This window comes from Chiroxiphia lanceolata, chromosome 4 (assembly GCF_009829145.1).
Source record: "Chiroxiphia lanceolata isolate bChiLan1 chromosome 4, bChiLan1.pri, whole genome shotgun sequence".
Classification (NCBI taxonomy): Eukaryota; Metazoa; Chordata; class Aves; order Passeriformes; family Pipridae; genus Chiroxiphia; species Chiroxiphia lanceolata.
Genome location: NC_045640.1, coordinates 11,569,456 through 11,596,718, shown reverse-complemented (window position 1 = coordinate 11,596,718; position 27,263 = coordinate 11,569,456). Strand labels below are relative to the sequence as shown.

Sequence of the window (27,263 nt, the reverse complement as noted above, 5' to 3'; positions counted from 1 at the left end):
ACAATGTGCCATGATACCACGTAGGAACAAGTGGCTACAAGGACTGTGTTCAGCTCCTTGTGTCTTTGGTTCAGAGACCTGCTTGTTACCTGCAAAGAGGGATTCATGTCCAAGTGCCGGTGTGTTTAGTGTTACAATAGAGGCTGAACCTGGATTACCCTTTGGTGGCAGTGGCCACAAATGTTTTTATTACCGCTGACACTGAAGGCAAAACATGGAGGAAGGCAAAGCGGCTGCCGGCTTTCCGCCCTTGTGCTCCCCGAGGTCTCAACCGCTCTCTTCACGTATATTCTCTCACATGTATCTATTTGCATTTGTTTAGCCCACGTCGGGCACCCACAGCTGCTGGCGTTCCAATGGATGTCCACAGCCCACCTCATCCTGGGGCTCTCCCCTCTCACGGCGGTGATTTACGGTGCAGAAGGGCGGCTCTGCCCCGCAGCACCCAGCCCAAGGGACCGAGCCCTCCCGTCCGTCTGTCCTTCCGTCCCGCCCGGGGTGGAGCCTGTCCGCCCTCCCCGCCGCAGAGCTCCCGCTCCGGCTGGAGCCGCTGGAGGCGGCGGCCGCGGGCCCGTCCCACATAAAAGCCGGCGGCCCTGCCCGCTGCTGCCCTCACTGAGCCCCGCGGCCGCCTGGGGACGGCGCTCACCGGCAGCTGGTCATGGCCCGGCGCCTTAGCCCTGCGAGCTAGTCCCGGGGAGCTTCGCACGGACCGGCCCTGTGCTCCCGCCTCCTGCCCTCCGCCCGCTGCTCCTTCCCCGCTCCGCCCGCAGAAGCGCTGCCCGGGGCAGAAGACACTGTCCCGCCCGTGGGTGCACAAAGCCCGACCGCCCCTTCCCTCGCCGCGCCGCCATCGCACCTTCCCGCCTCCTGCCCCGGGGCCGGGCGGGCTCGCACCCCGTGCTTCGCCGCCGCTGTCCCCGCCGAGGATGCGGGTGTCGCTGCTGAGCCCGCTGCTCCTGCTGTCCCTCAGCGCCGGCCCGCACGCCGCGGAGCTCCCGGCCGCCCGCGCCAAGTGCCCGTCCCGCTGCGATGTGTCCAAGTGCCCCAGCCCCAGCTGCCCCAGCGGGTACGTCCCCGACCGCTGCGGCTGCTGCCTCATCTGCGCCGCGGGCGAGGGGGACTCCTGCGGCCGCAAGGAGGACCCGCCGTGCGGGGACAGCCTCGACTGCCGCTACCCCATGGGCAAGCGCTTCGCCAAGGGCGTGTGCCAGTGCAAGCTTAGCGCCCAGGTGTGCGGCAGCGACGGCCGGACCTACGACAACATCTGCCACCTGAAGGCCGTGAGCCGCAAGGCGCTGCAGCACGGGCTGCCCGCCGTCGCCCAGGTCCAGAAGGGAGCCTGTGAATCGGGTAGGAGCATGGTGGGACCTGTGGTGGGCTGGGTGAGTGGCTGGGCGGCGCGGGGGAGAGCTGGCTTCCAGGGTAAGAAAAATCGTGATTTTCAGTGGCCTGGGAAGACTGAGTGACTCTAGGGACCGCAAGAAGCTCCAAGGACGTGGCACCACACCCAGATGCCAATGACACCAGCGTGCGGAATGGGTGCTCAGGTCCTTTCTGAACGAAGTCCTTCTCCTCAGTCCTCAGCGTGGGCTTGGGCTGTGTTTGGGAAGGTTTCTCCTCGGTAGCATGGCTGTGGATGTCTTGGTGATGTGCAGCTTGCTGCTGCAGTGCACCTGTGAGAAGAGGTGAACACGCTTGACAGCACAGGACCCAGAGAGGTGGAGGGTGTTCAGCTGCTAGGGCAGCACAGCGCCCACCCACATCCTCAGCCGTCTCCCCTTCTGAGGCCAGAACATGCTGGCAGGGCAGCAGTACAAGCTTGTTCTCATCCTGCCGGTGTCAGCTTTGTTCATCATGTTGGTGGTGACAGCTGAGGTGTTGGGTGGCATGGCCCGTGAAGGCTGTACAGCAGACCCACAGCAGCACATCCTACACGAACGGAGTGGAGACCCAGGAGCACTTGTGCTCCTGGGCCATCCTTAAATGTCAATTTTGAATTATCACTCAATCACCCTGGTGGTGGGGGTGTTAATCAGGTTCACCTGACAGACATCACTAGGCAGGAAATGCCTCTAAAAACCAATCAGGACAGGAAAAGCACCGAGTAGTATATAAACCACCTAAACAATGGCGTCTCACCTGGTTTATGTTCTTCACAGAAAGGTTTTATAGTCTTGTAGAGTCTTAAGTGGGGAAAAAATGCCTCAGAACCTCTTTTACAGTATAAAAATATTGACAGTCAGGATATCACATGGTCTTCTGTTTGTAGTAAAGTACTGAGGCCTTTGCTTGAATACTGTGAGATACTATGACAACTTCAGGCTTGATGATTTAACTTTGGAAAGTTTAGTAATCATGTAAGTTAGTAATTTCTTTCTAGCATTAAAATGGGTCTCTTTATAGAGGTGTTAATGCTCCCAGAGTCTTTCCACGTACTTATTGATATGTTATTTTTAAGGGTTTGCTATTGCTACCTTTCTCATAGAGTTCCTGGAAAGACAAGTCTTGTGCATAATGGAGTTCTAAAACATGCACTGGTGTTTCACTTATGTCTGGTGAACTACTAACCATCCTGTTTATTCAAGGCAAACTGGCCAAAATTACTGGGAGGGATCAGAGGGAATAGGGCTACTGTTGTAGCCTTTCTGTGAACAGGGGACCTTTCATACATCCTGCTCTTGAGAAGGTAAACCAGTTCAAACAGGGGGTATTCCTGGAGTTGCTTTAGGAGTATCTTGCCAGAGCCAAGAATTGCCCCAAATGCCAGCCTGCAGCTGCAATGATCAGTCCCTCTAGTATTTTGTAGTTATAAATTGAGTTTTGCCTGTTCCTTTTTGTATAGGAATCCATTAGCTTTAGTACTCCTAAAACTTGGCTGGAACTGATCCATGTGAAATAATCAGAATGTTTAACCAAAATGAGTGAGCTAGTCTGCATCTGAGGGCTTACTGAGTCCTTGGCATTTGGTATATATGACACTTTCTTTAAGGAATCCTCTTGTATCTGCTGTTAATAGGCTTAGGAATTTGGAGCCGTGAGGCAGAGGTAGCATGTTTTTTTTTTCAAGCAACTATTTTAGTGTTCACTTTATTTTGGCTTTATTTTTTGTCCCAGAAAACCTCAGCTTAGATGAAGCATCTGGTTCTCTGTTAAATTTTAATTTTTTTTATTCCGTTCTACAGCTGCACAAACTGAAGCTCAAAGAAACTGAGTGTCTTGCCCAAGGTCAGACTGAGTTGGTGGTTGAGTCAGGAATAGAACTCAATTATGGTATTTAAAAAAAACACAACAATAACATGCAATGGCTGTAATGAGAGGCTTGGAAGAAAGTTGACAGTTTAAAATTGCTGTCAAGTTTCTCTCTTTTCCCTGTTCTTGAGAGAAATCTGGCCTCAGATGACTCAATTTGAAGGGATAAGCTAGTTATGAAGTAAAGCCAGTTTTACTTAACCATCCATATACTAAAACAATTTTGGATAATGGAAGCCTCCATCAGTATGACTTGGGCCCTTTTTAGAACATGCACTGACCCTGAGGAGTAGCTTCTGAAGTGTCTACTCCTGTCCTTTTTCCAGTTGCTTGTGTTGATGCTTAGTTGGAATCTGGCTGTGATGAGCCAAGAGTGGCTGAGAAACTTAGCTGTGGTTTCCTAGTGACAGGAGTCTGGTGAACAAGGATGCATTAAAAAGGATGCAGGAAGGAAGGGAGGAAAGAGGTGCCCAGGGTGATTGAGTGATAATTCCAAAATTGACATTTAAAGTGGTTTTTTCGTTATTGAAGTCCTGGATTAGCTTGAAGAACACCATGCCAAATTCCAAGTTCTGCATACAATGAACTAAAGGAGGTACATACTGCATGAATGTACAGGAGCTCCGTAGTTGATGTTCTTCAACATGCCTGTGCCCTGAAAACTCTTACTCACGCAGTTCATCTTATGAACAGACCCAGGGTCTTCTCAGAGATACTGATAGGAACAGCCTGCGGAACTCCAGAGCGAAGTTAAACTCCACGCTACAAATACTGTGGTTTTTTTCACTGCTTCAACACTAAATATTTATGGAGGACAACCTCTAATCAAAGACTTGTTCATACAGAGCCCTGTTTCTTAGGGGAGCAAGTTTAACAATGACACGTATTGGTCTATTAAAGTGTCAAACTCTACACTCAAAGAATTCACTTGGTCACCTGCAATCTAAGATCAGTTTATGTCAGAGTCAGTTTTTTGCACAAAGGGCTGCTCTTGATCTTTCAGTACAACTTTCTTAGTACAGTTAAGAATTCCCTGCAATGTTATTTTGCTATTAGTTTCTGTGAAGAGAGTTTAAATGTCAAAAAATTTGTATATTCTTACCTAAGATGAGGAAGCAAAATTTATTTTTTTTTTGAGTGCTGTTTTGTCAGTGGAACAAGGAAACTGAGAGATTGATTAGAAAACCTTTGAGAGTGGATTTGATACTGATCATTTGCTGGTTTCTGTCCTCTGCACTGTTAAACTGAAGTCACTCTCAGAAAGTGGTCATGATGTGAAGCCTCACCCATGTCAGTCAAATCTTTGCAAGATACGATCCTAAAAGTTCATTTTTCTAAGAGAAATGTTTGAAATACAGTTAATGCATAAGCAGAGTCATTGCACACAGTTGTGCATGGGATGTTTCGAGTGTGCCCATACATAACTTTGAAGATAGAGAGGAACAACTTAGTGTACAATTACTTACGTTTTTAAGAAGTTGGTCCAGTAAGAGATATTGAAGTCTTCTACTGGTGTTATTGTCATCAAAGCCTTGCAGCTGCCTGCAGCTGTATTTAGGGAAATGCTCTGCAAGGTATTAGCTGGAAAACCAAACTTTAGTCACATTCCTGTCCTGCTTGTTTTCATTATATCTGTTTAGTTTGAGTTCCTGCAGGTGAGGATGAATATTGCACCGTGTTTGGTACATAATTCAGAGTACAGAACTTCACTGCTTTGTATAGGATAGCTAACGGGAGAGGGAGGTTCTCGTTACATCTCTTTGAGATTCACTTGGGAAGGAGGAATAACAAGCATGTAAAGTTAGTGAGGTGTCTATGCTGGAAGGCTTGTGCCAGTCTGTCTCTGTCTGGCCCTTGTGATTGCTGCATTGCACGAGAAAGCCACTTTGGTGTTGGTTCACCAGATTGTTTTCATCTGTGCACGGTAGACATCCATTGTATAAACAAGTTGCCTGAACCATAAAGTGGCATTAAACTCACCAAGGCTTTATGGTCAGTGCACAGCTATGCAACTTGATCTTAATGCTGAATTCATCAGAAAAACTGCCCATGAACCTATGTTTCCAGCAGATGTTTCTGTTTTTTAAGCAGAGACATTATAATCTTTTATTTGTCTTTCATTTCTTTCCATGAAAGCACAGTAGGGACAGTGTTTATCCCTGGTGATCAGATCTGCCAGGTTGCACTCCACCCTTAGACATAATAATTTTGCTGAACGCACAGATCTTTTCTGAAGCTGGTTTTAAAAGGGGGATGGGGAAATAGCCTTAAAAGAATGAGTTTCCCAGGCTCACAAATTCTTGATGAATATAAAATTGTGGATTGTAATACAATGTATTGTCTTTAAGAAAGCAGTGAATGTGATTTGATTTAATTCTACAGAGACTAAGTTGGCAGATATTCAGAAATGTTCAGTCTTTTGCAAATGTAAATTGGTCCGGGTTTATTGTCTTCAGTGGGATTATGATGATTATTTCTGCTGAAATTTTTTTCCAGCTCTTTTCATACTAGGTTAACTACAGATTTGTTGGAGTTGTTCCTGGTTTTACAGCAGTGTTAATGAGATTGGAGTGGGTCTATTGTCCCAATAAGTAAAGTAAATAAAACACTATTGAATGAACTCATAGCCTGTAGATAACGTCACCATCCAGGAAAAATCTTAAGATGATAATAAGGATACTCCTACGTGACAGGCACTTGAGTTTAGCCATGCAAATCCAGTGTAGTTGGAGCCCACAGAACTGGAAATGTGAGATCACTCTTTACAAAATAGGCTGAAAATCTTTAGCTCCTCTTTATGCACTTATATCAAAATCTGGATTTTGAGTGTTCTGTGAGAGGAGCTGGAGACCTGAAGATCTAATAACTTAATTGAAATGATAGGATCAAAGTTAAAGTGGGCTGAAAATCTGGTTGATTTTTGGCTATGGAGCAGATTGGGGAAATAGTTCTTTTGACTGAGAAATCCATAGACAGCTAAAGAATCATACAGTGTAAATTTGGTTTTGTTTCAAGTACAACCTGGTTGCAGCACCTTTGATATCTTGGTTATGCAACAGATGGTTAATTGGATTAAATTATGTCTTCTTGCCAAGACAAATTAGCTGTGGTTAGTTTGAGATGATTTTGAGCATTCAGTAATACCATTGAAAACAATGCATGTTGTTGAGAGACCTTTGAAAAACTATGTGGCAAATTTCAGGGGGTAAATTGGTCAAAATCTGCCAAGGTGCTGTGAGCTCAGAGCTGTTACCTGATCAACCCAGCAGAGATCCAAGAGCTCTGTGGGGCTCCACAAGGCAGCAGGAATGTGTATGTAGGGAGATACATATTTAATTTTATATTTTAGTAAGAACAGTAGCAGCAGCTAGTGTCTACCAACTAATGCAAATTAAAGGATAGATTCTGCTACTACTAATTCTAGTACTACAGTTGTAACACTTGTATTCAGGGTGACCTTATACAGTGTATACAGTGTTTTATGTTGCTTCCTTCTTCTGTTCCTCAGGCTGCAATTCCTCCCTTTTGAAGTGTATTGAGAACTTCTGATTAAAACCGTCAGTGTAATAATTATGCATTAAAATGCTAGTAATAATAACCAACACTTCAGTTCCCTTAAATAGGGCTGCATATGTGAGAGTTTGCAGTTACATCTTCCAAGTCCATAGTTTGAGGTCCTGGCACATCATATCATGTGTTTAAAGGTTCTGATGCCTTCCAGCTTGCACAGATTGATTCAAGAAAGATCAGTTTCCATGAAGGCATCTCAACTTTGTAAGTCAGTTTTCACCAGTATTTGATCCCCACCAGAAACAGTGAGAACAGTTCATCTCTAATCAGACCAGTAGATCTTCAGCCACATCTTTCATACAAAGTTTGAGTCTCTGTTAATTCTTGATCCTCCTTTGTTTCAGGTTTCTCTTTAATATATAGTGCAGATTTGGATTTACTTTCAAGTTTGAGTATTCTTGTCTTCTGACCAGAGCAGGGAGGTTCTGGGCTTCTGCTCAGACTGAGAAATGTTTTCACTGTGGTATGAAAAGAAGACAAGCTTTGTTTCAGTTTTACAGTCTCTTCTCTGTATGCTGCATTTTATTTCCTTCATCTCTTTCCATGCTTACATTTATCCACTGCATCTTTCAGACACTTTCTCTCTGCCTCCCCAAATCCTACCTGGAAAGCCACTACCACCCACGATGTTTACCTGGTGGCTAGTCAGGAGTGATGCAAAACTGAGTTCTTTGGCAGGCATCTTCCTCTGCTTTTGGCCATGTGCAGTACTGTAACAATTTGGCATGGGCAGAACAGTTCAGCACTCAGCAGATGCAAAGGCATTTAGTTGCCCTGACTCACATAGAGCTATGCTGATTTACACCAACTGAAAGCCTGCATTCATCGTTGTTTTTTCCCCCAGTTCCATGCTAGTTTATCAGCTGAGGGTCTATCCAACTGTCTTTCATTGATGCATGGTCATGTCTACTAAGAAAAATGTGATGGTAATGTTATATCCTGTCAGGGACCACTTGTTGTATATGCAAGTGTTCAAAGTCATGTTAGTAGACTTCAAAGGATATACTGCATAATCAGGCAAGCTGCTTGTGAACTGAAGGTAAGATAAATCTTCAGTGGCCTAGTAAGCAAAATAAATAACAGTGTATTGTGCTTACATTTGACTGTCCTCTGTGATTCCTGTTTGCAATGTCTCTTTTAAGCTAAGTACTAAAACAAGCATATTTAGTTAGTTAGAGGGATTTTTCAAAATGCATGAGAATGTACATAAAAATAATGGGCTGAATCTAGTCTTGCCAAGCTGTTCCTTTTGTTTATTCTGTATCACATAAATTTAGCTTGCTAAATGTAAGCATGGTTTCTTTCCCTTCAGAAGTAAATCCCATACCCAGTAACAGGAAAAAGAACTCACAGACTTCTGTGAAGAAATGGCTAATTGTCTTGATCTGGTTTCTTCAATCCTTTTTCTTTTGTACCAGTGCTGGGTCCATTCTGTAAGTTCCTGTCTTTCCTTTAGGTCTTTTGCTTGCTGTGGTGAGGCCTTGCACTTCACTGACTTCAAAGGTCCTCTGACACTTTCCAGTGAAAGCTTCCTGAGAGACTGTAGAAACTATAACAGTTCTCTGTCACTCCCTATCTAATAAATTCATTCAAATAATAGAATAGACCAGTGGCACATCTTTTTTGTCAATAGATTAGACTCCATTGTGCTGTAATCTTTATATTTGTCCCAAATAATTTACAAGTTACAAGGTTTAATGATCATAAAGCACCTGTAGATAAGGATTGCTCAGAACGATCAGAGAATTAAAATTACACAGACTGTGAAAATGCATGAGAACTCAAACATTTCTCTCTTTTCTGTTTATCTTTACTTTCTGTTTGATGCCTCCTACCTGCTTTCCTTTTAAAGACTTGGCTAAAGGGGCAGCTGATGAAAGAAAAGTATATACTTTCTTAAGACAGAATCTGTATCTGGACTCATTGCTATGTTATGTGACCTAGAAGTAGCCAAATCTCAAATCTTTAAGACCAGGTCTTGACTTTGTATGCAAGAGTTACTGTGGAGTAAATTCATCCTTCAGCGTGGGTTGAACTTAGAGTAAATCATGATAGTGCAAAGCATCACTTCCAAAGAATTGATAATATTTAGAAATGAGAATCTGGAGCCTCTTTTTCCTGACTAAATGGCAGAAAGTGTATCTCCTGGGATAAACATATGCTGTTGTACGAGATTTGAAAAAGTCAAAAATGTCATTGCTGTACCTGGTTACAACTTGTTTACACCCTTCCTTAGACCCTATATTTAATTTTAAAGCATCAGACTGTAAACATGAAAGACTGCTATTTGAGTGTGGCAATATGTCCCCTGTCATACGTTTAACATATGTGGTGATATGTCCCTGTGTGTTAGGGATTGCAGAAAGTAGGACATTCTAGCACAAGGAGTAGTATTACTTTAGGATGTTGTGTTCTTAGAATTCAGGAGGTTTAGATATTAGAAGCCAGGATACTGTGGGCTTTTTTCTCCTCTGTAAGATCTTCATTCCACACAATTATATTCACTATTCATAAATGCTTTGTGTAGTGCTGCTTAATGTAGTACCACACTGGCTTTTGTAAAAACTTTTAGTAATCTATTACTAGGCCCAGCTGCATGGGGCAGCTTAAATGTGAATTTGCAAAACTTTTTAGGGGCAAAGGTGATGATTTGCAGCAGGTTTCTAATGTGTCTACTTCAGAAAAATTAGAACTTGGGTTTTAAATGTGACTCCCAAATGCTGCAGCTGTATTACTCAGCACTTGTTAGACCACATATAGAATACTGCATCCAATTTTGGATCCCTCAGTATAAGAAAGGCATTGACAAAATGGAGTTCAGGAGAAGGTCATGAGGATGGTTGGGGGGGCTGGACATATCTCCTGTGAGAAAAAGCTGAGTGTACTCTGCTTGTTCAGCCTGGAGAAGAGAAAGCTCCAGGATGACCAAACAGCAGCCCCCCTGTACTCATGAGGTAACTAGGAAGATGATGCCAGGCCCTTTACAGGGATGCATAGTAAGAGGATGAGAAACAATGGGCACGAGTTGAAACATGAGTCTCAACAAGAGAGGTTCAGACTAACTGTAAGAGAAGCTTTTACGTCACGGGGGACAGTGAAGCAGTGGGACAAGTTTCCTAGAGTTTCTGGAGTTTCCATCCTTGGCAAGATTTTGCATATCCTAGCTGGACAGAGCCCTTGAGCAGCCTGGTTTGCCTTTGTAGCTGACACAGCTTTGAGCAGGAGATAGAACTAGAGACCTCCTAAGCTCCTCTCCAACCTTACCTATCCTACAATCCTGTCTGTTTTGGATAGTAGTTAGTAGTTGTCCTGAGAAAAATGCTTGAGATAGGGCTTGTAGACTTTAAGAAAAGTCTAGCTGTCTAGTCTAATAGCTAGTCTAATAGCTGTTACGCTGATGTTTAATTTTCTCAGGACCAAGCAAAATGCTAGATAAGTTTTGAACAATCTTAATGACTGGGATTCCTTTTCCAATACTTGTTTGGAAAGTGTTCTAGTAGGAGAAACTGACCAATTCAAGACAGGTTTATCTCCCCTCCTTGCTAAAAAAAGGTATTGTCTTATTAACATATCCAATTCTTTCTGCTAGTATAGGTCACCTACAGTCCAACAGCCCAAGATACAAATTCAACTTCATAGCAGATGTGGTGGAAAAGATTGCACCTGCAGTTGTTCACATTGAACTTTTCCTCAGGTAACACTTTCCATTCTTTTTGTTTTAGTTCCATTGTTTAACAAAGGTCTACAAAGTTTTTTCAATGTAGTAATTTTCCTTTTGTATTTGTGATGTTTACAAAATACTCTGAAACATTACAGCAGGCTCATTTATCCAGAGAACCACACATTTGTGTGTTTTGTTCCTGTGCAGTAGATTTTATTGGGTTTACAGTACTTTACATACTGTCTGCCCTGAAATAATTCTATTTCATCATTGAAGGTCTCTTCAGCCTTCACTACCATGTGTTGCTTGTTATATTATCATCTCAGTTTAAATAAATTAAAAAAAATAATCCAGAAGGTAAGATGGAAAAACATAGCTTTTTGTTGCTTATACTACTTTTAATGAGAGGTGATTTTATTTTGGCAGGGAGAGCACTAAGAGGTAGAATGTTGACCAGATGTAACCTATCTAAATACAGAAATTACTTCTGATGGGGGGGAAAAAGTGCTAAATTTGCTGACTAGAACATACCAGTATTCAGTGTACTGAAGCTGGAGCTGAGGTGGCAAGTTCAACATTGAGTGCTCAAAACAACCTAGGAGGCAGGTTTAAATGAGAGTGCTAAAAACAACCTGCTGTCAGAACAAATTACTGCAAATATTACATGTACTCCATTACCTGAATGTCTTTCTACCTGGAGTACTCTGACTTGGCATAGGCCTAAGAATTTGTTGGAGAATTTTTATAGACTTTTTTAATATGCAAAATCAAGAAAATCATGTTTTTGGAGACATAGCTTCATGCACATGGTGACTGGTCTTTTGAGACAATGTTACAGCTGTGTAGATGTTTAAGACCTTTTCCTATGTAGTTAAGATTGTTTGTGCTTTACCTATAAGTAGATGTTTGTCCAGCACTAATCCTGGGCACTAATTGTGATACATCTTCCTGGGATTGGCTCTGATTCTTTACTGCTGAACAGGCCAGAACTTTCCAACAATATCCTAATATGGACCACATCTTGGAAGAAAGAAGAATTTGTGGGCCTTTTCCTCCTTTTCTACCCAGGCACTTTCTGTTCCGCCATCAAATCTAAGGTCATTACTACAGTTGTTCAGAGAGAAAAGTCATAGTACTTTAGACAGTTTATAAAGTTTTTTAACTGTCTGTGTTGCAGAACATGTTGTTTCCCACCAGGTTCTACCCGTTGCTAGTCTTTTTCATTTCTTTCACATTTTTAGTCCTTTTGTCCTCCAAAATAATTTTCCTTTTGGTTTTCTTTTTCCTGCCAGCCTATGCTTGGGCTTCATGATCCTCTTAGACCTCGCTTCTTCCTTTTATGCCTCTGTCCAGCTGCAAGGTTCCTTCTTCTTCCTCTTCCCTTTTCCCAGTAGAGGATCAGTCCATTTGTCAGACCGATTATTTCCTGTCATTGTTTTCTTCTCGTATAAAAACAGCAACTACTGGGATCAGATGGGCTCCTGCTTCTTTTTTGTTTGGTCACTTGGCCTCTGTGTAAGGAAGCCTATAGGCAGAATTGGAAACCAAAGGAAAAGAATCCTGCTGGTTTTCTGTAAACCTCAGTTCCCCACTGACTAAAAGAAGTCACAATTTTCAGTAGAGGATCCGGTTTTTTTGCAATTCTTTTTTAATTTAATTTTTGTAAGGGTTGTAAAATTCACCATCAAATGCTTTGTTATTTCTCAGGGTGAAAGGTGGTAAATGATGTCTAATGCAATCTTCTCTTGTGTTTCCCTTATGACATACAATTACTTGCTTTTTGTACAGGCACCCTCTCTTTGGTCGAAATGTCCCACTTTCCAGTGGATCTGGGTTTATTATGTCTGATTCTGGTTTAATTGTGACCAATGCCCACGTGGTGTCAAGCACCAATGCAATATCAGGGAGACAACAACTGAAAGTGCAGCTACAGGATGGAGATACCTATGAAGCAACCATCAAAGACATTGACAAGAAATCTGACATTGCAACAATAAAGATTCATCCTAAGGTGAGTGGCATAAAGAGATGAATGACTTCATTTGGCAACTCTATTTCAGTTTCGTTTAGTACAGAGCAATTGGCTGGAATATATGTTTAGGGATTGCCTGGAAACATATCTGTGGGAAACAATTTCCAGGCCTAGAAATTTTTCATATCTTAAAATTAAATTACTTTGTATTCTCTGCTAGAAACTGCTAAAAACTAAATAAAAAAAATGCAGCTCATTTCATATGTGGCAAAATTCTGCTATCTTTACCTGAAGACCCAGACTATTTTGGCTAATCCTTCTACCTTTGTGCCAATATGCAAGGACTGCAGGGTGGTGCATAGTGTAGAGAGAGTGGCAGACTGATCAACAGCTGTTTTGTATGCTGTTTTTAGGAGGAGGAGGGAACAATCTGCTGAAAAATGGGGAAATCTCTTTCAGAATCTTGGTGGCTTTTTTTTCCTGGGTGAAATTGCAAGGAACTACTGCTAACTGTTTCTGAAGACAATTTAAAGCAGCAACACTCCTGGCATATGCTTTGGGTATATGATAGTGAGTGGCTCTTCCATTAATGTCATGGAAAGTGTATGTTGCTAACTTGTTGCTAGTTTTTAATCTTCCCAATCAGGTTATTTTCAAGTATAAACTAATGCATATTTCTTTCTTTCATTTAAGAAAAAACTACCAGTGTTGTTACTGGGACAGTCTGCTGACCTGAGACCAGGAGAATTTGTGGTGGCAATTGGAAGTCCATTTGCCTTACAGAACACTGTGACAACAGGTATTGTCAGCACTGCTCAGCGAGATGGCAAAGAACTCGGCCTGCGGGACTCAGACATGGATTACATTCAGACAGATGCTATTATTAATGTAAGTACTAGGCATGTGATGAGTTTCCCTTTACAGTCCTTCTCTACCAATTCAGTATGGAAATGCCTGCTTTGAAAAATGAATCCACTAAATAAAAGCAGCTTTGTTTAAAATCAGTGATAGACTCTTATTTTATATTATAAGAGACTATGCAGTGTCTATAAGATGTGCTGTGAAAGGTATGATGAATAAAACTACCCTCTGTGAGGTTGTCTGTTGAGATACTGCACAGGGCAGACCTTTCTCATTCTGTAGATCTTGTGCAGTAACACATGGTTGTATCAACCAGCAGTAAATCAATACATTTCTCTCTCTGCTTGCTGAGTTGCTCTGGCCAAAGCAAGCTGTAGAACAGAGCCAAAGTTTCTTTCATCTCTATGCATTAGAACCAGATGGAGTAATCAAATTGATACTATCTGCTTCAATTTAGTGACAGGACAACCAGGTAAGAACTTAATTAAAGGGCTGGGTTTTTTTTATTGTTATTCCTCTTTTCCCTCTGCACATCACATACTCCAAGTAGGAATCCAGATGTGAAATAACATAAAGACTGAGATACAGTTTGGAACTAAGTGTCCTAGCACTGTGTGTCATATAGAAGTACATGAAAATAATGACCCTTCAGAGCAACCTGGAGGGACCCAGAGAGCTTAAGTGAAGTCCTTGGGTGTGTATTTAACTTGTGCTGATTCTGAGAAGAGCACTGCATGCATATCTGGAGTAGAAAATAGCCTGAAATGTTATAGTTTAAATCTGTTATACATTGAAAGGAAAATATTTTCAAGATTTATTTGTTGGACTCAATGTCAAATTTGACATGTCGTAACACAGCATTTTACATTACGAAGTGCTTCACAAATGGTTATTGTCACAGATTTGAGAGAAATTGTATAGGGGGATAAAAGAGTGTAATTATTCTTTTGTGCTAAGATATGACATAAAAGTGAACTTTTTCAAAAAGCGTTGTATGATCCAGGAACTGAACCTTTTCAGACATTTAATTAGAATTACTCTCTTCAGTTGTTTAAGGAGACTAGGAAAACTTAGGCAAGATGGGTAACTTGGGAACACACACTGAATTGGTGGCAGAGACAGAATTAGAACATGGAATTCTTGACTTCTTGCTTAAACACATTTTTCAAGCTCAGACTCCTTCCTGGTGTGTACAGTTAGGCATTCACTGCCCTCCAGAGCTAATGGGCAGGTTTAGTCAAGGATAGCAAAGCGTGTCAGATAACACTAGACCAAAGGAAGAGTGTGATAGCAGAGGAGGTGAGGATAATGGCAATATGCTTGAATTGCTTTGCCATCTGAGACCACAAAATGGTGGAATGGAAGATGATCCCTGGCATAAGGATGCTTTGTGCTTAGCTAATACACTGGTTTACTCTTGAGAATGGGAGGAGTTTGAGAGCTGGTCTATTCAGAGCATTCCTGTGGCTCAGCCAAGACTTTCCTGCAGGAATGTGCATGCAGCTGCCTTCTGAGAAATGCTGGGACAGCAGGAACATGGGGCAGGAGAAAACAGGGCCATATGTTCCTAGATGGAGCTATATTGCATGTGCTGTTCTTTCATTATCACATCCTTCAAGCAGAAGACAAGTGAATGAAAGATGATGTGCTGAGGAAGGCCGAAATTCATTTTCTTGGTTCCTTTGTGTCAGTCAGACATAAAAAATCAAGTGTGCAGCCTCTGATCAGTGGAGAGGTACTATATAAGGAACCAATCTGTTTGTTTAAATTTGAAATTTGAAGCTATTTTATAAACTTTGTCTACTTTATTTTCCTGAGAATCTAAGATTTGTGCAGTGCTATCTAAGCATAAACAGTTTGTGTCTCACACTGCTGTCATACATCACTTAGCTTTTGTTTCTTTTGACTGGTAAGTTGCTGCTCTTGGCTGTTCAGCAAACCTGCTTGAAAACTCTGGCCTCACTCAAAAACAAACTTGTTGAGCCAACGAAGATGGACAAGCAACTTCCCCAGCTCATTTCCTGTGGTCCTGTTGCATGTTTCCTTTGAAAGCCATTAGGTATTAGGCAATTTTGGGCTGCTCAGAGCTGCTACATGCTGTCCCTAGAGAGGGTTACATATCTGTGTTTACTAAATCAATCCTTATGTACTAGCTACCTCATAGCAATATGCTGTGATTAAGTATGAAAAAACTGCATTCTTCTCCAGTGGAGAGTGAGAGACTGTCAGGGTTACAAACCAAAGTGATGAATAAAACTGTATGAGCATCTCACTGAAATATAACTTTAAATAACAATTAATTATTTCAAAACCTTGTTCTGACAGTCTTCAGAAGAATCAAAATACTAGTTTTTAGCTATTTAATAACTCTTCTTAAACTTATGATCTAACTTCTTGGAGTGGTAAGTTGTAGATCCTAACTCAAGGCTTGTTTATGAAATGAAAATAATTCTAATGATAAGAGCTGAGGAATGGGTGGGGTAAAACCTAATCTTCTGTGATCAATATTGTGCCCATCAGTGCTGCCTGAGAAATGACCTCCTCTCTTTAATTTACCTACAAACAAAATACTGTTGGAAATTAGAATTGCATTTCCTACAGTGAAGCACTAATTTATTGTTCCCTTATGTCATTTTTATAGTATGGAAACTCTGGAGGACCTCTAGTTAACCTGGTAAGTCCATGTGAATTGGTTTTGTTTGTTGGTTGGTTTGTTTAGTTTCAAGCTAGTTTGAAATAAGTGGGAGAATGTTCTTTTGGAGAGATTCATAGGTCATACCAGCTTCCATTTGTTCAAGCTAATGAAGCCAGTGCAAGCTATGCAAATTAGGTCTCAGTTCATACACCATAGGAAAACATTTCCCCATAGAGCAGAGGAAATTTTACACAGCAGTGAGGAATATGGGACGTGGTATGAGCAGTTATGCTCACACTGTGAAACCTGGGATGCACAACAAAGATGAGACCTAACCTGCACAACTATTTTAAAATAGATGCCTTTAAACCAGCCCTGGTTTTGCAGGTCAGTGAACTGTGGCTGTAGTGGTAGTAGAGAGCACTCTTGCTGAGTGGTCCTTGGATGAACAAACTGTACTGTAATCTCTCTGGCCATCCCAGTTAAATGCAAAATGGATAATGAATCAGAGCCCAGATCCTCCCTTACAAGTAATGTTTATTTCTGGAGCGATTACAACACTCCAAAATTTCTTATGCAAGCTTTTAACGTGAAATGCTAGGCAGTGAGCTGAACCGTGTCACTTCAGAGCAAATTAATTGGGTGTTGTCTCTCAACAGGATGGTGAAGTTATTGGGATTAACACTTTGAAGGTCACAGCTGGAATTTCTTTTGCTATTCCTTCAGACCGTATCATTCAGTTTCTCACAGAGTCACAAGACAAGCAAAGTAAAGGTAAAGTCTGCAAGAAACAATGACATCTTCCAATTATCATCCTGATCCTGGTGAAGTGCCAGAAGACAGGGTTCTGGGGTCCTGTTACTGAAAGAACCAGCATCATTTTACAGTATAGAGCACCACAGACTTGGAAATAGAAAACAATTTCACAGAGGTGGGAGAGATATTTTATTACTGAAACACCCAAGGAGCAGACAGTATCTGTATAAATCTGGGAAATAGGGCCTCTGAGGATAGTGGGGACACAGATGAGTCATCAGTGTCTCAAATGATCTTGAGAACAGATGATGACTTGATGAAGGAGTCTTATTTATTGACCAAGGAAAAAGGAGATTAAGGTGTACTGTGGAGAATAAGGTGAAAACCTTTATAAACACCTGTCCACAGATGGAGTGTAGTGTATGCCTTGTCAGTAGAACCTGATCTTTATTTTAACATGGTCATCTATGTCAGTGCTATTATTATGATAGACTCTCAGACCCTGGTGCAAGAAGGGCTGTGTACTAATTTGTGAAGAAATACATGGGAAGATGGGAGAGAAACAGAAAACAAAAATGGCCTCTGCACCAAAGAGCATATAAATCTAAATATACTGACAACTGCAGTACTTGGGACTTTTTTTATGTGCCTGCATTGTATCTGTCACCCTGTTCTAGGTGTCATAGTAAATGCTGCACAGCTGAAGCTGATCTAATAATGCTGCATGCAGGCCAAATCTTGCTTGCTCTTTTGCTTGCCAATTTATCTCTCCACACCCTGCTACTCATCTTTTATCATGAGCGTTGGCTGCTGCTTCTTCTCTTGAATCTTTTTGCTATTAATCTTGTCTTCTCCTGAGTTCATCCAGTTCCTGATGCCAGGGTTGTTTCCCCACACCATTGTCCTCTGTGTTCTTTCAAATTCTGTTATTTCAGAAACTTCCCTTAGTTAGAGGTTTTAAAGTTATGCATCTCCTTGTATATATGAGACCATCACAATTCTGATGAGTCCCCTCATCTGTGTTTTACTTAATTCCACAAATTATGTTGTTTTCACTGTTGATTTGAGGGGAGTTATGGGAGGTGTAGATGAAAGAAGTTGTTAATTATGTGCTGAAAAGTACATTTCAAATTAGCTGACATAATTTGTTTTTGGCCAAGTCAAAAGGCCTGTTTATTCACCCAGTTTACTTACTGATTGTTGGCTTCTGAAACAAACAGGTCTGTACCATTAGTGGTTACCCTTCAGAACCAAACTTCTCATCCCAAACCAGGGAGGAGCAGTGGCTCACCCTGCAGGAATGGCCTTAGAGGCACAAACACAAGCCTTGAGCAGAAAGCCCACCATCTACCAGTGGGTTCCTGGTAATGGGCTGGAAAGTCAGTGAAGGTTAGAGATGCCACTGAAATCAACCACCTTGCTCCTTCAGGCACCTTTGCCTCTGGAAAATGATGTGCCTGCTGAGCCCAGCTAAGGGCCCAGAGATAACTTTGACTATGGAACCCCAAGAAAAAAACATTGTGGAATATTCAAGTTTATATTGTGATTGTAACGTACAGATTTTTAGGTTTTTTTAATCATTCGCATTATTACCTAATCAAAAGGATTCACACTTTCTCTTAGTGTTGGTGTGACTGTCACTGCAATTTTAATGTGTGGTTTTTGGTTTTTTTTTTTTTTTGGTTGGTTGGTTAGTGTTATTGTTTTTCGTTTGGGTTTTTTTGTTGTTTTTGTTTTTATGTATTTATTTATTTATTTTGCTTCTCTGAATTACCTCGTGTACCTTTAGGCTACAGGCAGAACAGCTGTTTAAAAGTCATTTAAAATCGATGCATCTCTTGATGCATAGAGATATTTTCACCATATATTTGAACCCTAGTTTGTAATTTTTAGGCCTTTACTAATAATTTTCAAGCTTATTGTATATGTGTTATTTCTTGGCATAATGAATTTATAAAGAAGAATTTTGGGAATTTTTTTTATTATGTCTTGTTTTGCTCCAATTATATTGCAGTAGTTTCACTGGAATCTTCCCTTATGGTACAGTTAAGTCATAGGAAGAAGCTTAAGGATATTACCATATTACTCTTAATACCATATTGCCTGAAGATGATAAAATTCCCTTAGGATACCCCTCTTTCCAGATTTACTCTGGAGATCAGATAACTATCAGTTTTATATAAAATATAACTAAATTCTTTAAAGTGCCATCCGTTGTACATTTCTGTAAATATCTGATCTACTAAAGTACAGAAGCAGAGAGGAAGAAAAGGAGAGGATGGCATTTAAATGAAGTATTTGCCCTGACTATTGTTATCTAAAAATTTGATATTACCTAATGCATCCATAATACATAATAATACCTAATGTATTTTCTACCGAAGATTTACCACACTGCATAGAGATTTTGTCTGTTGAATTGTCTGAAAGCCTGTACTAATTTTGAGTTTATCCTCCTTTCATAGTTAGGAATTTCTAAACTAGTGCATGAAGTGTGTCCATCTATATCTCAGTTGTAACCAGCTGTGTATTCTGTCTTTACCTCTGGAAGTAATTTATCCTTAAGCATTGACTGATTCTTTTACTCCAGTGTCTTTTTTTAGTATCTTGTAAAAATTTCTTACTTTCAGTTTTGGCTCTATCATCTATTCCTAGTTTAGACTTGGGCAAAACAGTAAAACTAGAAAGTGTTTAAACTTGTATCCTTTAGAATGGAAGAGAATAAGTTAGCAACTTGGCAAAATATTAAAGAGAAAATTCAGCCTAAGAGGTCAGCCTGGCCTCTTATATTATGTTTGCAGAAAAAGAATAAACCTTGTTTCAGATGGGCAAGGAGAAATGGGGGAGTTCTGCATTGGCCACATCCAACAAATGTTTCTGTGAATTCTCATTTACATCCTCAGGACACTGTGTTAGTTGTGATTGAACTATATGCTTCTCTATGTATTTGGATGATTATTACTGATAATTATTACCAATAATCACAGGGGCTGCTTAGGAAGCTTGCTGAATATGGATTCAGACTACTGATTAAATTCAGCTGTACAGTTCTTATAAAAGGCATACTGCACACAGTTCACATTATAGACTTGAGCTGTCCCCGGTTTCTGTTTGGCAGTGGAATATCATCCATGCTTTCAGGACTGCTCATGCAATCTGCAAGATGAGCTTCGAGTGCAAAAGTAAATAGCAGAGAAACAGGAGTTTCACCTGCCACTTGAATAAAAAGTACAGAATCCATTTCTTCACTTATAAATCTTGGTGAAATCTTGGTGCCACTGAAATCAACTGCAAGGAGGATACTCCTGTGCCACAGTTGCTCTTGCCCATAAGAGTTTGAGTAGATGACCCTTTAGTTTGGATTTATCAGTTCTTTTTGCCATGGTTTATAAGCCATAAACACTCTTGCCTTCAGCTGGTGTTTATCTGTCAGGTTTGTATCTCTACTGTTACAAGATCAATAAATAAAGTTTAACAGTAGAACAGATGTTTTCCATACTGTGGAATAAATCTCTGTAAACAGTGAACCAACTCTAGATACTTGGGGTTAGCTGCTTGTGACTTTCTATTAACACAAAACAGATTTAAGTTTAAACTAGTGGTTGAGGTTGGTTTGATTGACTTTTTACCTTTGGAACTGGTATTTAATCTGACCTGGTGTTTACAAAATTAAATGAGATTTGAGTATCTCTCTCTCTGCTGTGCTCTGCTCCAACTTTAAGCCACAATGGTTTTGCATTTGCTCAACCTGAGTTTTCCAACATACAAACCTTCTTTTAACTATTACTGGGACTGCACACTTGTGATGTACTTCTTAGTACATCAGTTGTAAAACCTCACTTTATTCCTGTTCTCCTAATTATTTTTCGTTCTGCCTCATGATTGCTGCTAAAGTAACTCATAGCTCACAGATGTTAGTTTTACTTTGTGCAACTGCTACTTGCAGTGTGGTAAACTTACTGCAGAGAGAGGGCAGAAGGCCTTTTTGAATTTTAACGCATGAACAGGGGTGAAATAATACCACAAAGATGAAGATAGAATGAGACTTTTAGTTTTGAAGTCTTTAGTTCCTAGATTTATTTTTTTTCCCTAAAGCATTATGTTTACATGTATCATTAGGCACTGGGGAAATAATTCCCTTTGACTCAGCAGCATTTCTGCTGTGGTTTTTCATTCTTGCTGGTTTGTTTCTTCCAAATTAATTTCTTTTGTCCCTTCTTTCATTTTTCATTTTTCTTTCACGGGAACATTCCTGTCTCAGCCCCCAGAGTATCCTTTGTGCTTCTGCGTGTTTCTGTATAACAGAGGCAATGACCAACAGCAAATTGTTTAATGCAGAGAACTGTCATTAGAGAGTCTGTCACTGATGTGCCTTTTGAAGGGCACATTTAATTATCATCATTTAACTATCCACATAGCAGGGGCCAGGGGATTATCTTCAGGTGGGATAATTATCACGTTTGGATATTTTTAAAAAGTGAAAACTTACGTGTATGCCATGCAGACTAGAGAAGCAGTATGAGCTTGTTCATGGCCCTCTTGAGACTTCGATTTTGAGTAATTGGATTTCATGACACTCTCACAATAGCTGATTTGGATCTTAATAGTTTCACTTCAAAATAGAAAGGAGGCAGAACATTTCAGAGGAAAGCAGGGCTGACAGTTACAAATGTAAGATTGTGTAGAGTGTAGTAAATCCAATGTTTAGTAGTCAACATTTTCAGTGACCCTGATGGGAATATTGGACATGCATAAGATTCAGAACTAGTTCCTTTACTTGGGAGTATTTTTCTTGGAAAGAATAAGAGTTAGAGGAGTCCGTGTACATCATCTTTTTCCTCACATGAGAACCTGGAGAAACTCAAAGATCTTGTGAAGCACTTGTGCTGGAACAAGTAAGGGGAAATATTGTTTCATACCGGATGTAACTAAGCACTGGAGCACTCATTTCAGGAAGTCATAAGTAAAAAAATGCATTTTTTTTTTCATAGGACAGCTGTGCAATATTATGACTACTAAAAGCCAACTACAGAAATGTGGTGTTCTGCCTAAAGGAGTGAATTTTCACCATTTAAAATTAGAGTCCTGGCTAATTATAGAGTAGTTTGCATTGGCAGGGACTTTTAAAGGTCATCTAGTCCAACCCCCCTGCAATGGTCAGTGATGCCTTTCACTAGATCAGGTTGCTTAGAGCCCCATCCAGCCTGACCCTGAATGTTTCCAGGGTGGGACATCTACCACTTCTCTGGGCAACATGTTCCATTGTTTTACCACTCTCATCATAAAAAATTTCTTCCTTATATCTGGTCTCTGTCTCCTCGCTTTTAATTTAAAATCATTATTCCTCATCCTGTCACAACGGGCCCTGCTAAAATGTTTGTCCCCATCTCATATAAGTCCCTCTAAGTACTGGAAGGCCTCAGTAAGGTATCTCTGGAACCTTCTCTTCTCCAGGCTGATCAGTGCCAACTCTTTCATCCATTCCTCAAAGCAGAGGTGCTCCAGCCCTCCAAGCCTTTTTGTGATCATTTTGGCTAAGATCTACGTGTTGGGTTTTTTTAAAACTTGCTTTTCATTCTTTGGGGTGAGAATAACAAGCCATTTTGCTTACAATCAGTGTGAGTCTTTAGGTTGTCCTGTCTCAGAAAGGTGGAAATTTAAATTTCTTTAAATCTCATTTCTACATTTTAATGAGAACAGCATATGATTAAATTGTCTTGACAAGTTTCAGATTAAATGGTGGTAGGTTATGAAATTTTCCATTTGCTGAAAACATGTGGTACTAGATCACAGAAATTTCCTGAATTTCTTGAACGAAAAATTCTCACAGAGTGTAAAGAGCTTTTCTCTTACCTTCACTTCCAGGGAGAGGGATTGTCATTCTGTACACCAAGGCTAACCAGAGTTTAAAAAGTAACCTCAGTGTAGATGCTTATGATTTTGTTTAGCTTTGTTAAGCTGATACATCCTGTTTTAATTTTCAGGTATTTTAAGTCATCAGAGTAGTTACTTTTGTCAATGTTTGCCTAAATTTCTTAAATATCCTCTGTGTTACTTTCAGATGGGAAGAAACGTTTTATTGGCATCAGAATGCTGACAATAACACCTGCGTAAGTATCTTAAAATGTATGATCATGCATACAAGATGTGGTCAGTAGTGGCTCAGAACTTCATTCAGCTTTCATTACAAATCTCCAGAGAATCCAGAAGTGGTCATTAGTTTCTAGGAAGTCTGCAAATGTTTTAATGATATTGGTGAAATCTGTGTTCTGAGACTTGAAAATTCTGTAAATACTGATAGTGGTGGATGCCATGTTCATAGCTGAGGGAAATTAGGAAGAGCCTGAACACAGATTTTGGCTCATGATGAGGAGGTCTGGAGTTATACCAGGTTTTATGTGACATTTAAACAAGCTGCTGCTTTCAGGTGACTGTGAGTGCCAATGACAGATCAGCTGACAGGGGGTTAGTTTGGGTTTAGTTTTATCAGTGGATGCCATGTGACATAAGATTTGGTGCCTAACCATTAGCAACTACTTTCCTTCCAGTCAAAATGCTGAACTAAAGCTCCACGCCTCCATGTTAACAAAGCCAGAATATGGACACCCTCCTGCACTTCTTTACTGTCTGTTGTCTCTTACATTGCTTTGTACCTTGCCATTACCGAGATATATTCTGGGATAACAAACGAGGGCTCTTACTGGTGTTCCTTATTCTGGGATAACAAACGAGGGCTCTTACTGGTGTTCCTTCCCAGCAGTAGGCACATTTCCAGTGTGGCAGTTGACTATGAAATTAAACAAGACAATTTCCAGCTGGGTTTGTAGTGGAGCCATTTTTGTTTATCGGGTTACACTCTTGCAATCTTCCCTGAAGGGTCAGATCCTCAGCTGGAATGAATCAGTGTAATGGCATGAACATCAAGGAAGGAAACTCAAAATGTTCCTTTGAGTAATTGTGAAGTGAACACTGTGAGATTTTACGGCTTTTTTGGCATGTAATGAAGCCGTGTAAGGTGTCTGCAGGCCTTTTTATCAGAAAAAGACTACTTCCCTTTGTGTATTTGCTTTAGTCGTTTAATTGTTAGCTTCCTGAGTAGAGTCAAGTGAAGACGAATCTTTGCAGCCATTTTAGTTTGCTTTCCATGTTCAGGACCCCACTTTTTCGTGGCAGATAGCAGAGTAATCCATCCTTGATCTAAACCCTTTTGTTTCTAGAAATGGGTTTTAACCCACGCTATACACAGACCTGAAATGATGTCATCAACTCTGAAATGAAGGGATGTTTGTAGAGCCTTTATTTTGCAGCTGGTTCCTGTCTTCTTTCATTAAAAAGGGATGCACAAACAATTCCTGAAGAAAACTTGAGGAAACTGAAGTTTCCTTGGAAAACTTTCATAGTTCTGATCTATCTGCTGGCTGAAATTATCAAAGGTTCTGTTGTTCCAGACAAATTAGGAACAACTTGCAAAATAAAAGAAGCAAAATAGTTAGCAAATTTCTGCCCCATCACCAGCCTTAACTCTTTGGGCAGAAATGTCTTTTCTCCCTGTACACACCTAGGACAGGGAGTGCTGCTGTCCTTCTGCTCATGTACAGGGCCCTCTGTGCTACTGCTACAGAGAGCAAAAGTCAGGTTGTTGCAGAAGATGTATGAGACCATTAAGTAGTTTTGATTCTCGCAAAATCTATGTAAATTGTTTAAATCCAAATTCAAATGCCCTACATTTTCATCACAGAACAAGGGGCAAACAGTTAATTGTTAAGTCTTTCCTCTTTTATCACAAAAAATTTAAGAATAAATAAATAAAAGTTTTTGAATGCTTCTTCTTGTGTGGTGTAATCAATGACGTTTTCTTCTTTTAGCCTGGTGGAAGAACTGAAGCACAACAATGCTGATTTTCCTGATGTCAGAAGTGGAATTTATGTACATGAAGTTGTTCCAAACTCACCTTCTCATAGGTATGTAGAGCACATTATTTTCTTCACCATGTTTATATCTCCAAATCGATATGAATAAGGTAATATTTCTGTTTATATTTAAGCAATTTCTCATACCAGTCTTGATCTGTATTTAAACAATTAAAAATTGTGCCTTTAGCTTTGAAATATTTGTGCTAAGATTCTACTCACATCTACAAAAGTGAAATATTTCAATATCAGAGCTCTTTAAATCATGAAATTGTTTAGATTGGAAATGACCCTTAAGATCATCAAGTCCAACCGTTAACGCAACACTGTCGAGGCCACCACCCATGTCCCTAATGCCACATCTACACCTCTTTAAATACCTCCAGGGGTGGTGACTCAAGCACTTCCCTGCTCAGTCTCTTCCAGTGCTTGAAAACCCTTTCTGGGAAGAAATATTTCCTAATATCCAATCCAAACCTCCCCTGGTGCAACTTGAGGCACCCCAAAAACCATGGACAAATTTTATTTTTGTAAGGTATACTGAATATTAATAAATAGAAATTTGGATTAAGTTTAAACTGGAGACAGGATAACATTCACATAAGACTGTCAGAGCTGTTATCTGAGACAATACTTCATCTTAGAGGAAGAAACTATTTGACAGAACAGTTGCAAAATAAATAAAATGTATCTAAAAATTATTTTAGGAATTATTAAAAAGATGATAAAGTAACGAAAGCAGCTATTCTGGATTACATTTGAACAGCAAGAGAGAAATAATTTGCCAGTACTTCAGCTGGTGCACTCTACTTCTCTTGAAATTTTGAGAGGAGTTTAATTTCCAATGGTTGAAATAAATACTGGAGACATAAAAGCATGGTCTTGTAAATGGATGAAGTGAGTCAATAATGGATAAAAGTATTTTCTGTTTCTCCTTTGCTGTAATTTTGTGGAAGTCAAAGGGAAAGCGAGACTCATAGTTTTTGCTGTTTCAGAAGGAAATCCTCAATGAAAAAACCCAAAACTGATTTTGTATTTATCAAGTACTACTCGTTATTCTTTTGCAGTCAAAAGGGTAGGATTTCCCTTCAATGGAAACAAAAACAAGTAACAGTTTATCACATCAGCAGAAGAGGTGGTGAATAGCTTTTGTACTTTTTCTCTATGTGGAATACATACTTACTGTCTCTTTCTTCTTGTCTTCGAAGAGGAGGGATCCAGGATGGAGATATTATTGTGAAAGTCAATGGGCGTCCTTTGATGACTTCCAGTGACCTGCAAGAGGCTGTGATGAATGAATCACCTCTACTACTTGAAGTTCGACGAGGAAATGATGACTTGCTATTTAACATTGAGCCTGAAGTTGTCATGTAAATAGAATTGAGGAAGCTCTCACCATAATTAAACTCACGTATTCTGGAACACTAGATACCTCCTTTACAGCTACAGTAATTATACTTCCTGTTGACTAATGACAAGGTGGACTTACTTAATTGCCTGAGCCATTTCTGTACATAGTAGCTAGAATGACTTAAGCGATGCCTTTTATAGAAGACTTAAATTTCAAAGAGACTTAAGAACTGTCTTCTGGGGAGGAGGAGAAAACCAAATTTTGGATAGCTGGTAGAAATGGGGCCCACTTCCAGTTCCTTCAGGTTCAGAGCAGGTTCAGTTCTGCATTTTGAAAGACCAAAATACTACTGGAAGTGAGGAAGCACAAGAAAGGGAAAATTATTCTAAAACTACAGTCATGGCTGCAGCAGACCCAAGCTATTGCAATGCATAATTGAGCTAATTTTTTTTTCTATGTAACTTTTTTAATGTGAACCTATTGGCAAAGCTTGTATTTGTTCTTAGTGCTTCTGTGCTCCATGTCAATGCAGGTAGATTAAATCTGTAAATATCGAAAGGAACAAAAATGGTATCAGGCTATAGAGTGTTACACCTAGGTCATGCAATTTTGGGATATAGTAAATGATTCTTATAGAATTAATGCCTTATTATATATAAATCAAAACGATGTGCTGAACAAAATTAAGTTTGAGAAAGTGCACAGTTTTTTTAAGAATTTGATACAAACTACTTTTGCATTTTACTGGTAAGCTTTGCTGTAAAGTTGTTACACTACTTTTGGCTTAGACCGTGTATGTTTCTACTGTAAGGAGATTAAAGTTTACACAAATATTGTATTGGTGCAAACCTCTTTTTAAACAAGTCAGTCTTTCCTGTCTCTTCTGTCTGACTGGAATAGATTCTCCCAAGAGAACATTTTCTCGCAGAAAATTGGGTCCTGATGTTGTGACAGCCCTTTGCATCCTGTGATATAATTATGCTGCCCTTATTTAGACTATGTTTAGAAATGCTTTGCACACAAGTCATTTATTTACACGTTTTTCCATATTTATGAATTGTGCTTTGATGTCACTTAGAGAGTATCTAGCTGGGATGCTGTTGTCCTCAGTTCTGCCTGTACGTGACAAGAAGCAGAAAGGAAGAACTACAGAGCATGTGAGACTTTTGAGTAATAAACCCAGGAGAGAAATTGCTAAGAGCTACATCCAAATCTCCTAGGTACCCTAAACCAAACAACTCTATTCTTCCTTACTGAATATTGCTACAGTTCCCCTAGAGGCAGAAGAGCATTTC

The 27,263-nt window shown here is 40.2% G+C and overlaps 1 protein-coding gene across 1 annotated transcript; it reads left to right on the top strand.

Moving 5' to 3' along the window:
* Window positions 1–633: 633 nt before the first annotated feature.
* Window positions 634–26,806, top strand: HTRA3 (HtrA serine peptidase 3). The gene is made up of 9 exons (XM_032686787.1): window positions 634–1,353; window positions 10,417–10,516; window positions 12,272–12,494; window positions 13,149–13,343; window positions 15,958–15,990; window positions 16,611–16,725; window positions 22,769–22,817; window positions 24,573–24,668; window positions 25,826–26,806. The coding sequence occupies exons 1-9, from the start codon at window positions 930–932 to the stop codon at window positions 25,989–25,991; spliced, it is 1,401 nt and encodes a 466-aa protein (XP_032542678.1). The 5' UTR covers window positions 634–929; the 3' UTR covers window positions 25,992–26,806.
* The last annotated feature ends 457 nt before the right edge of the window (window positions 26,807–27,263 follow it).

What these genes read in the sequence shown, in the direction of transcription:
- HTRA3 (XM_032686787.1), top strand. Translation starts at nt 930, where the DNA reads ATGCGGGTGTCGCTGCTGAGCCCGCTGCTCCTGCTGTCCCTCAGCGCC. An exon ending in CAATAAAGATTCATCCTAAG is followed by an intron (nt 12,495 to 13,148) that starts GTGAGTGGCATA and finishes CTTTCATTTAAG; the next exon opens with AAAAAACTACCAGTGTTGTT. An exon ending in ATGCTGACAATAACACCTGC is followed by an intron (nt 22,818 to 24,572) that starts GTAAGTATCTTA and finishes TTCTTCTTTTAG; the next exon opens with CCTGGTGGAAGAACTGAAGC.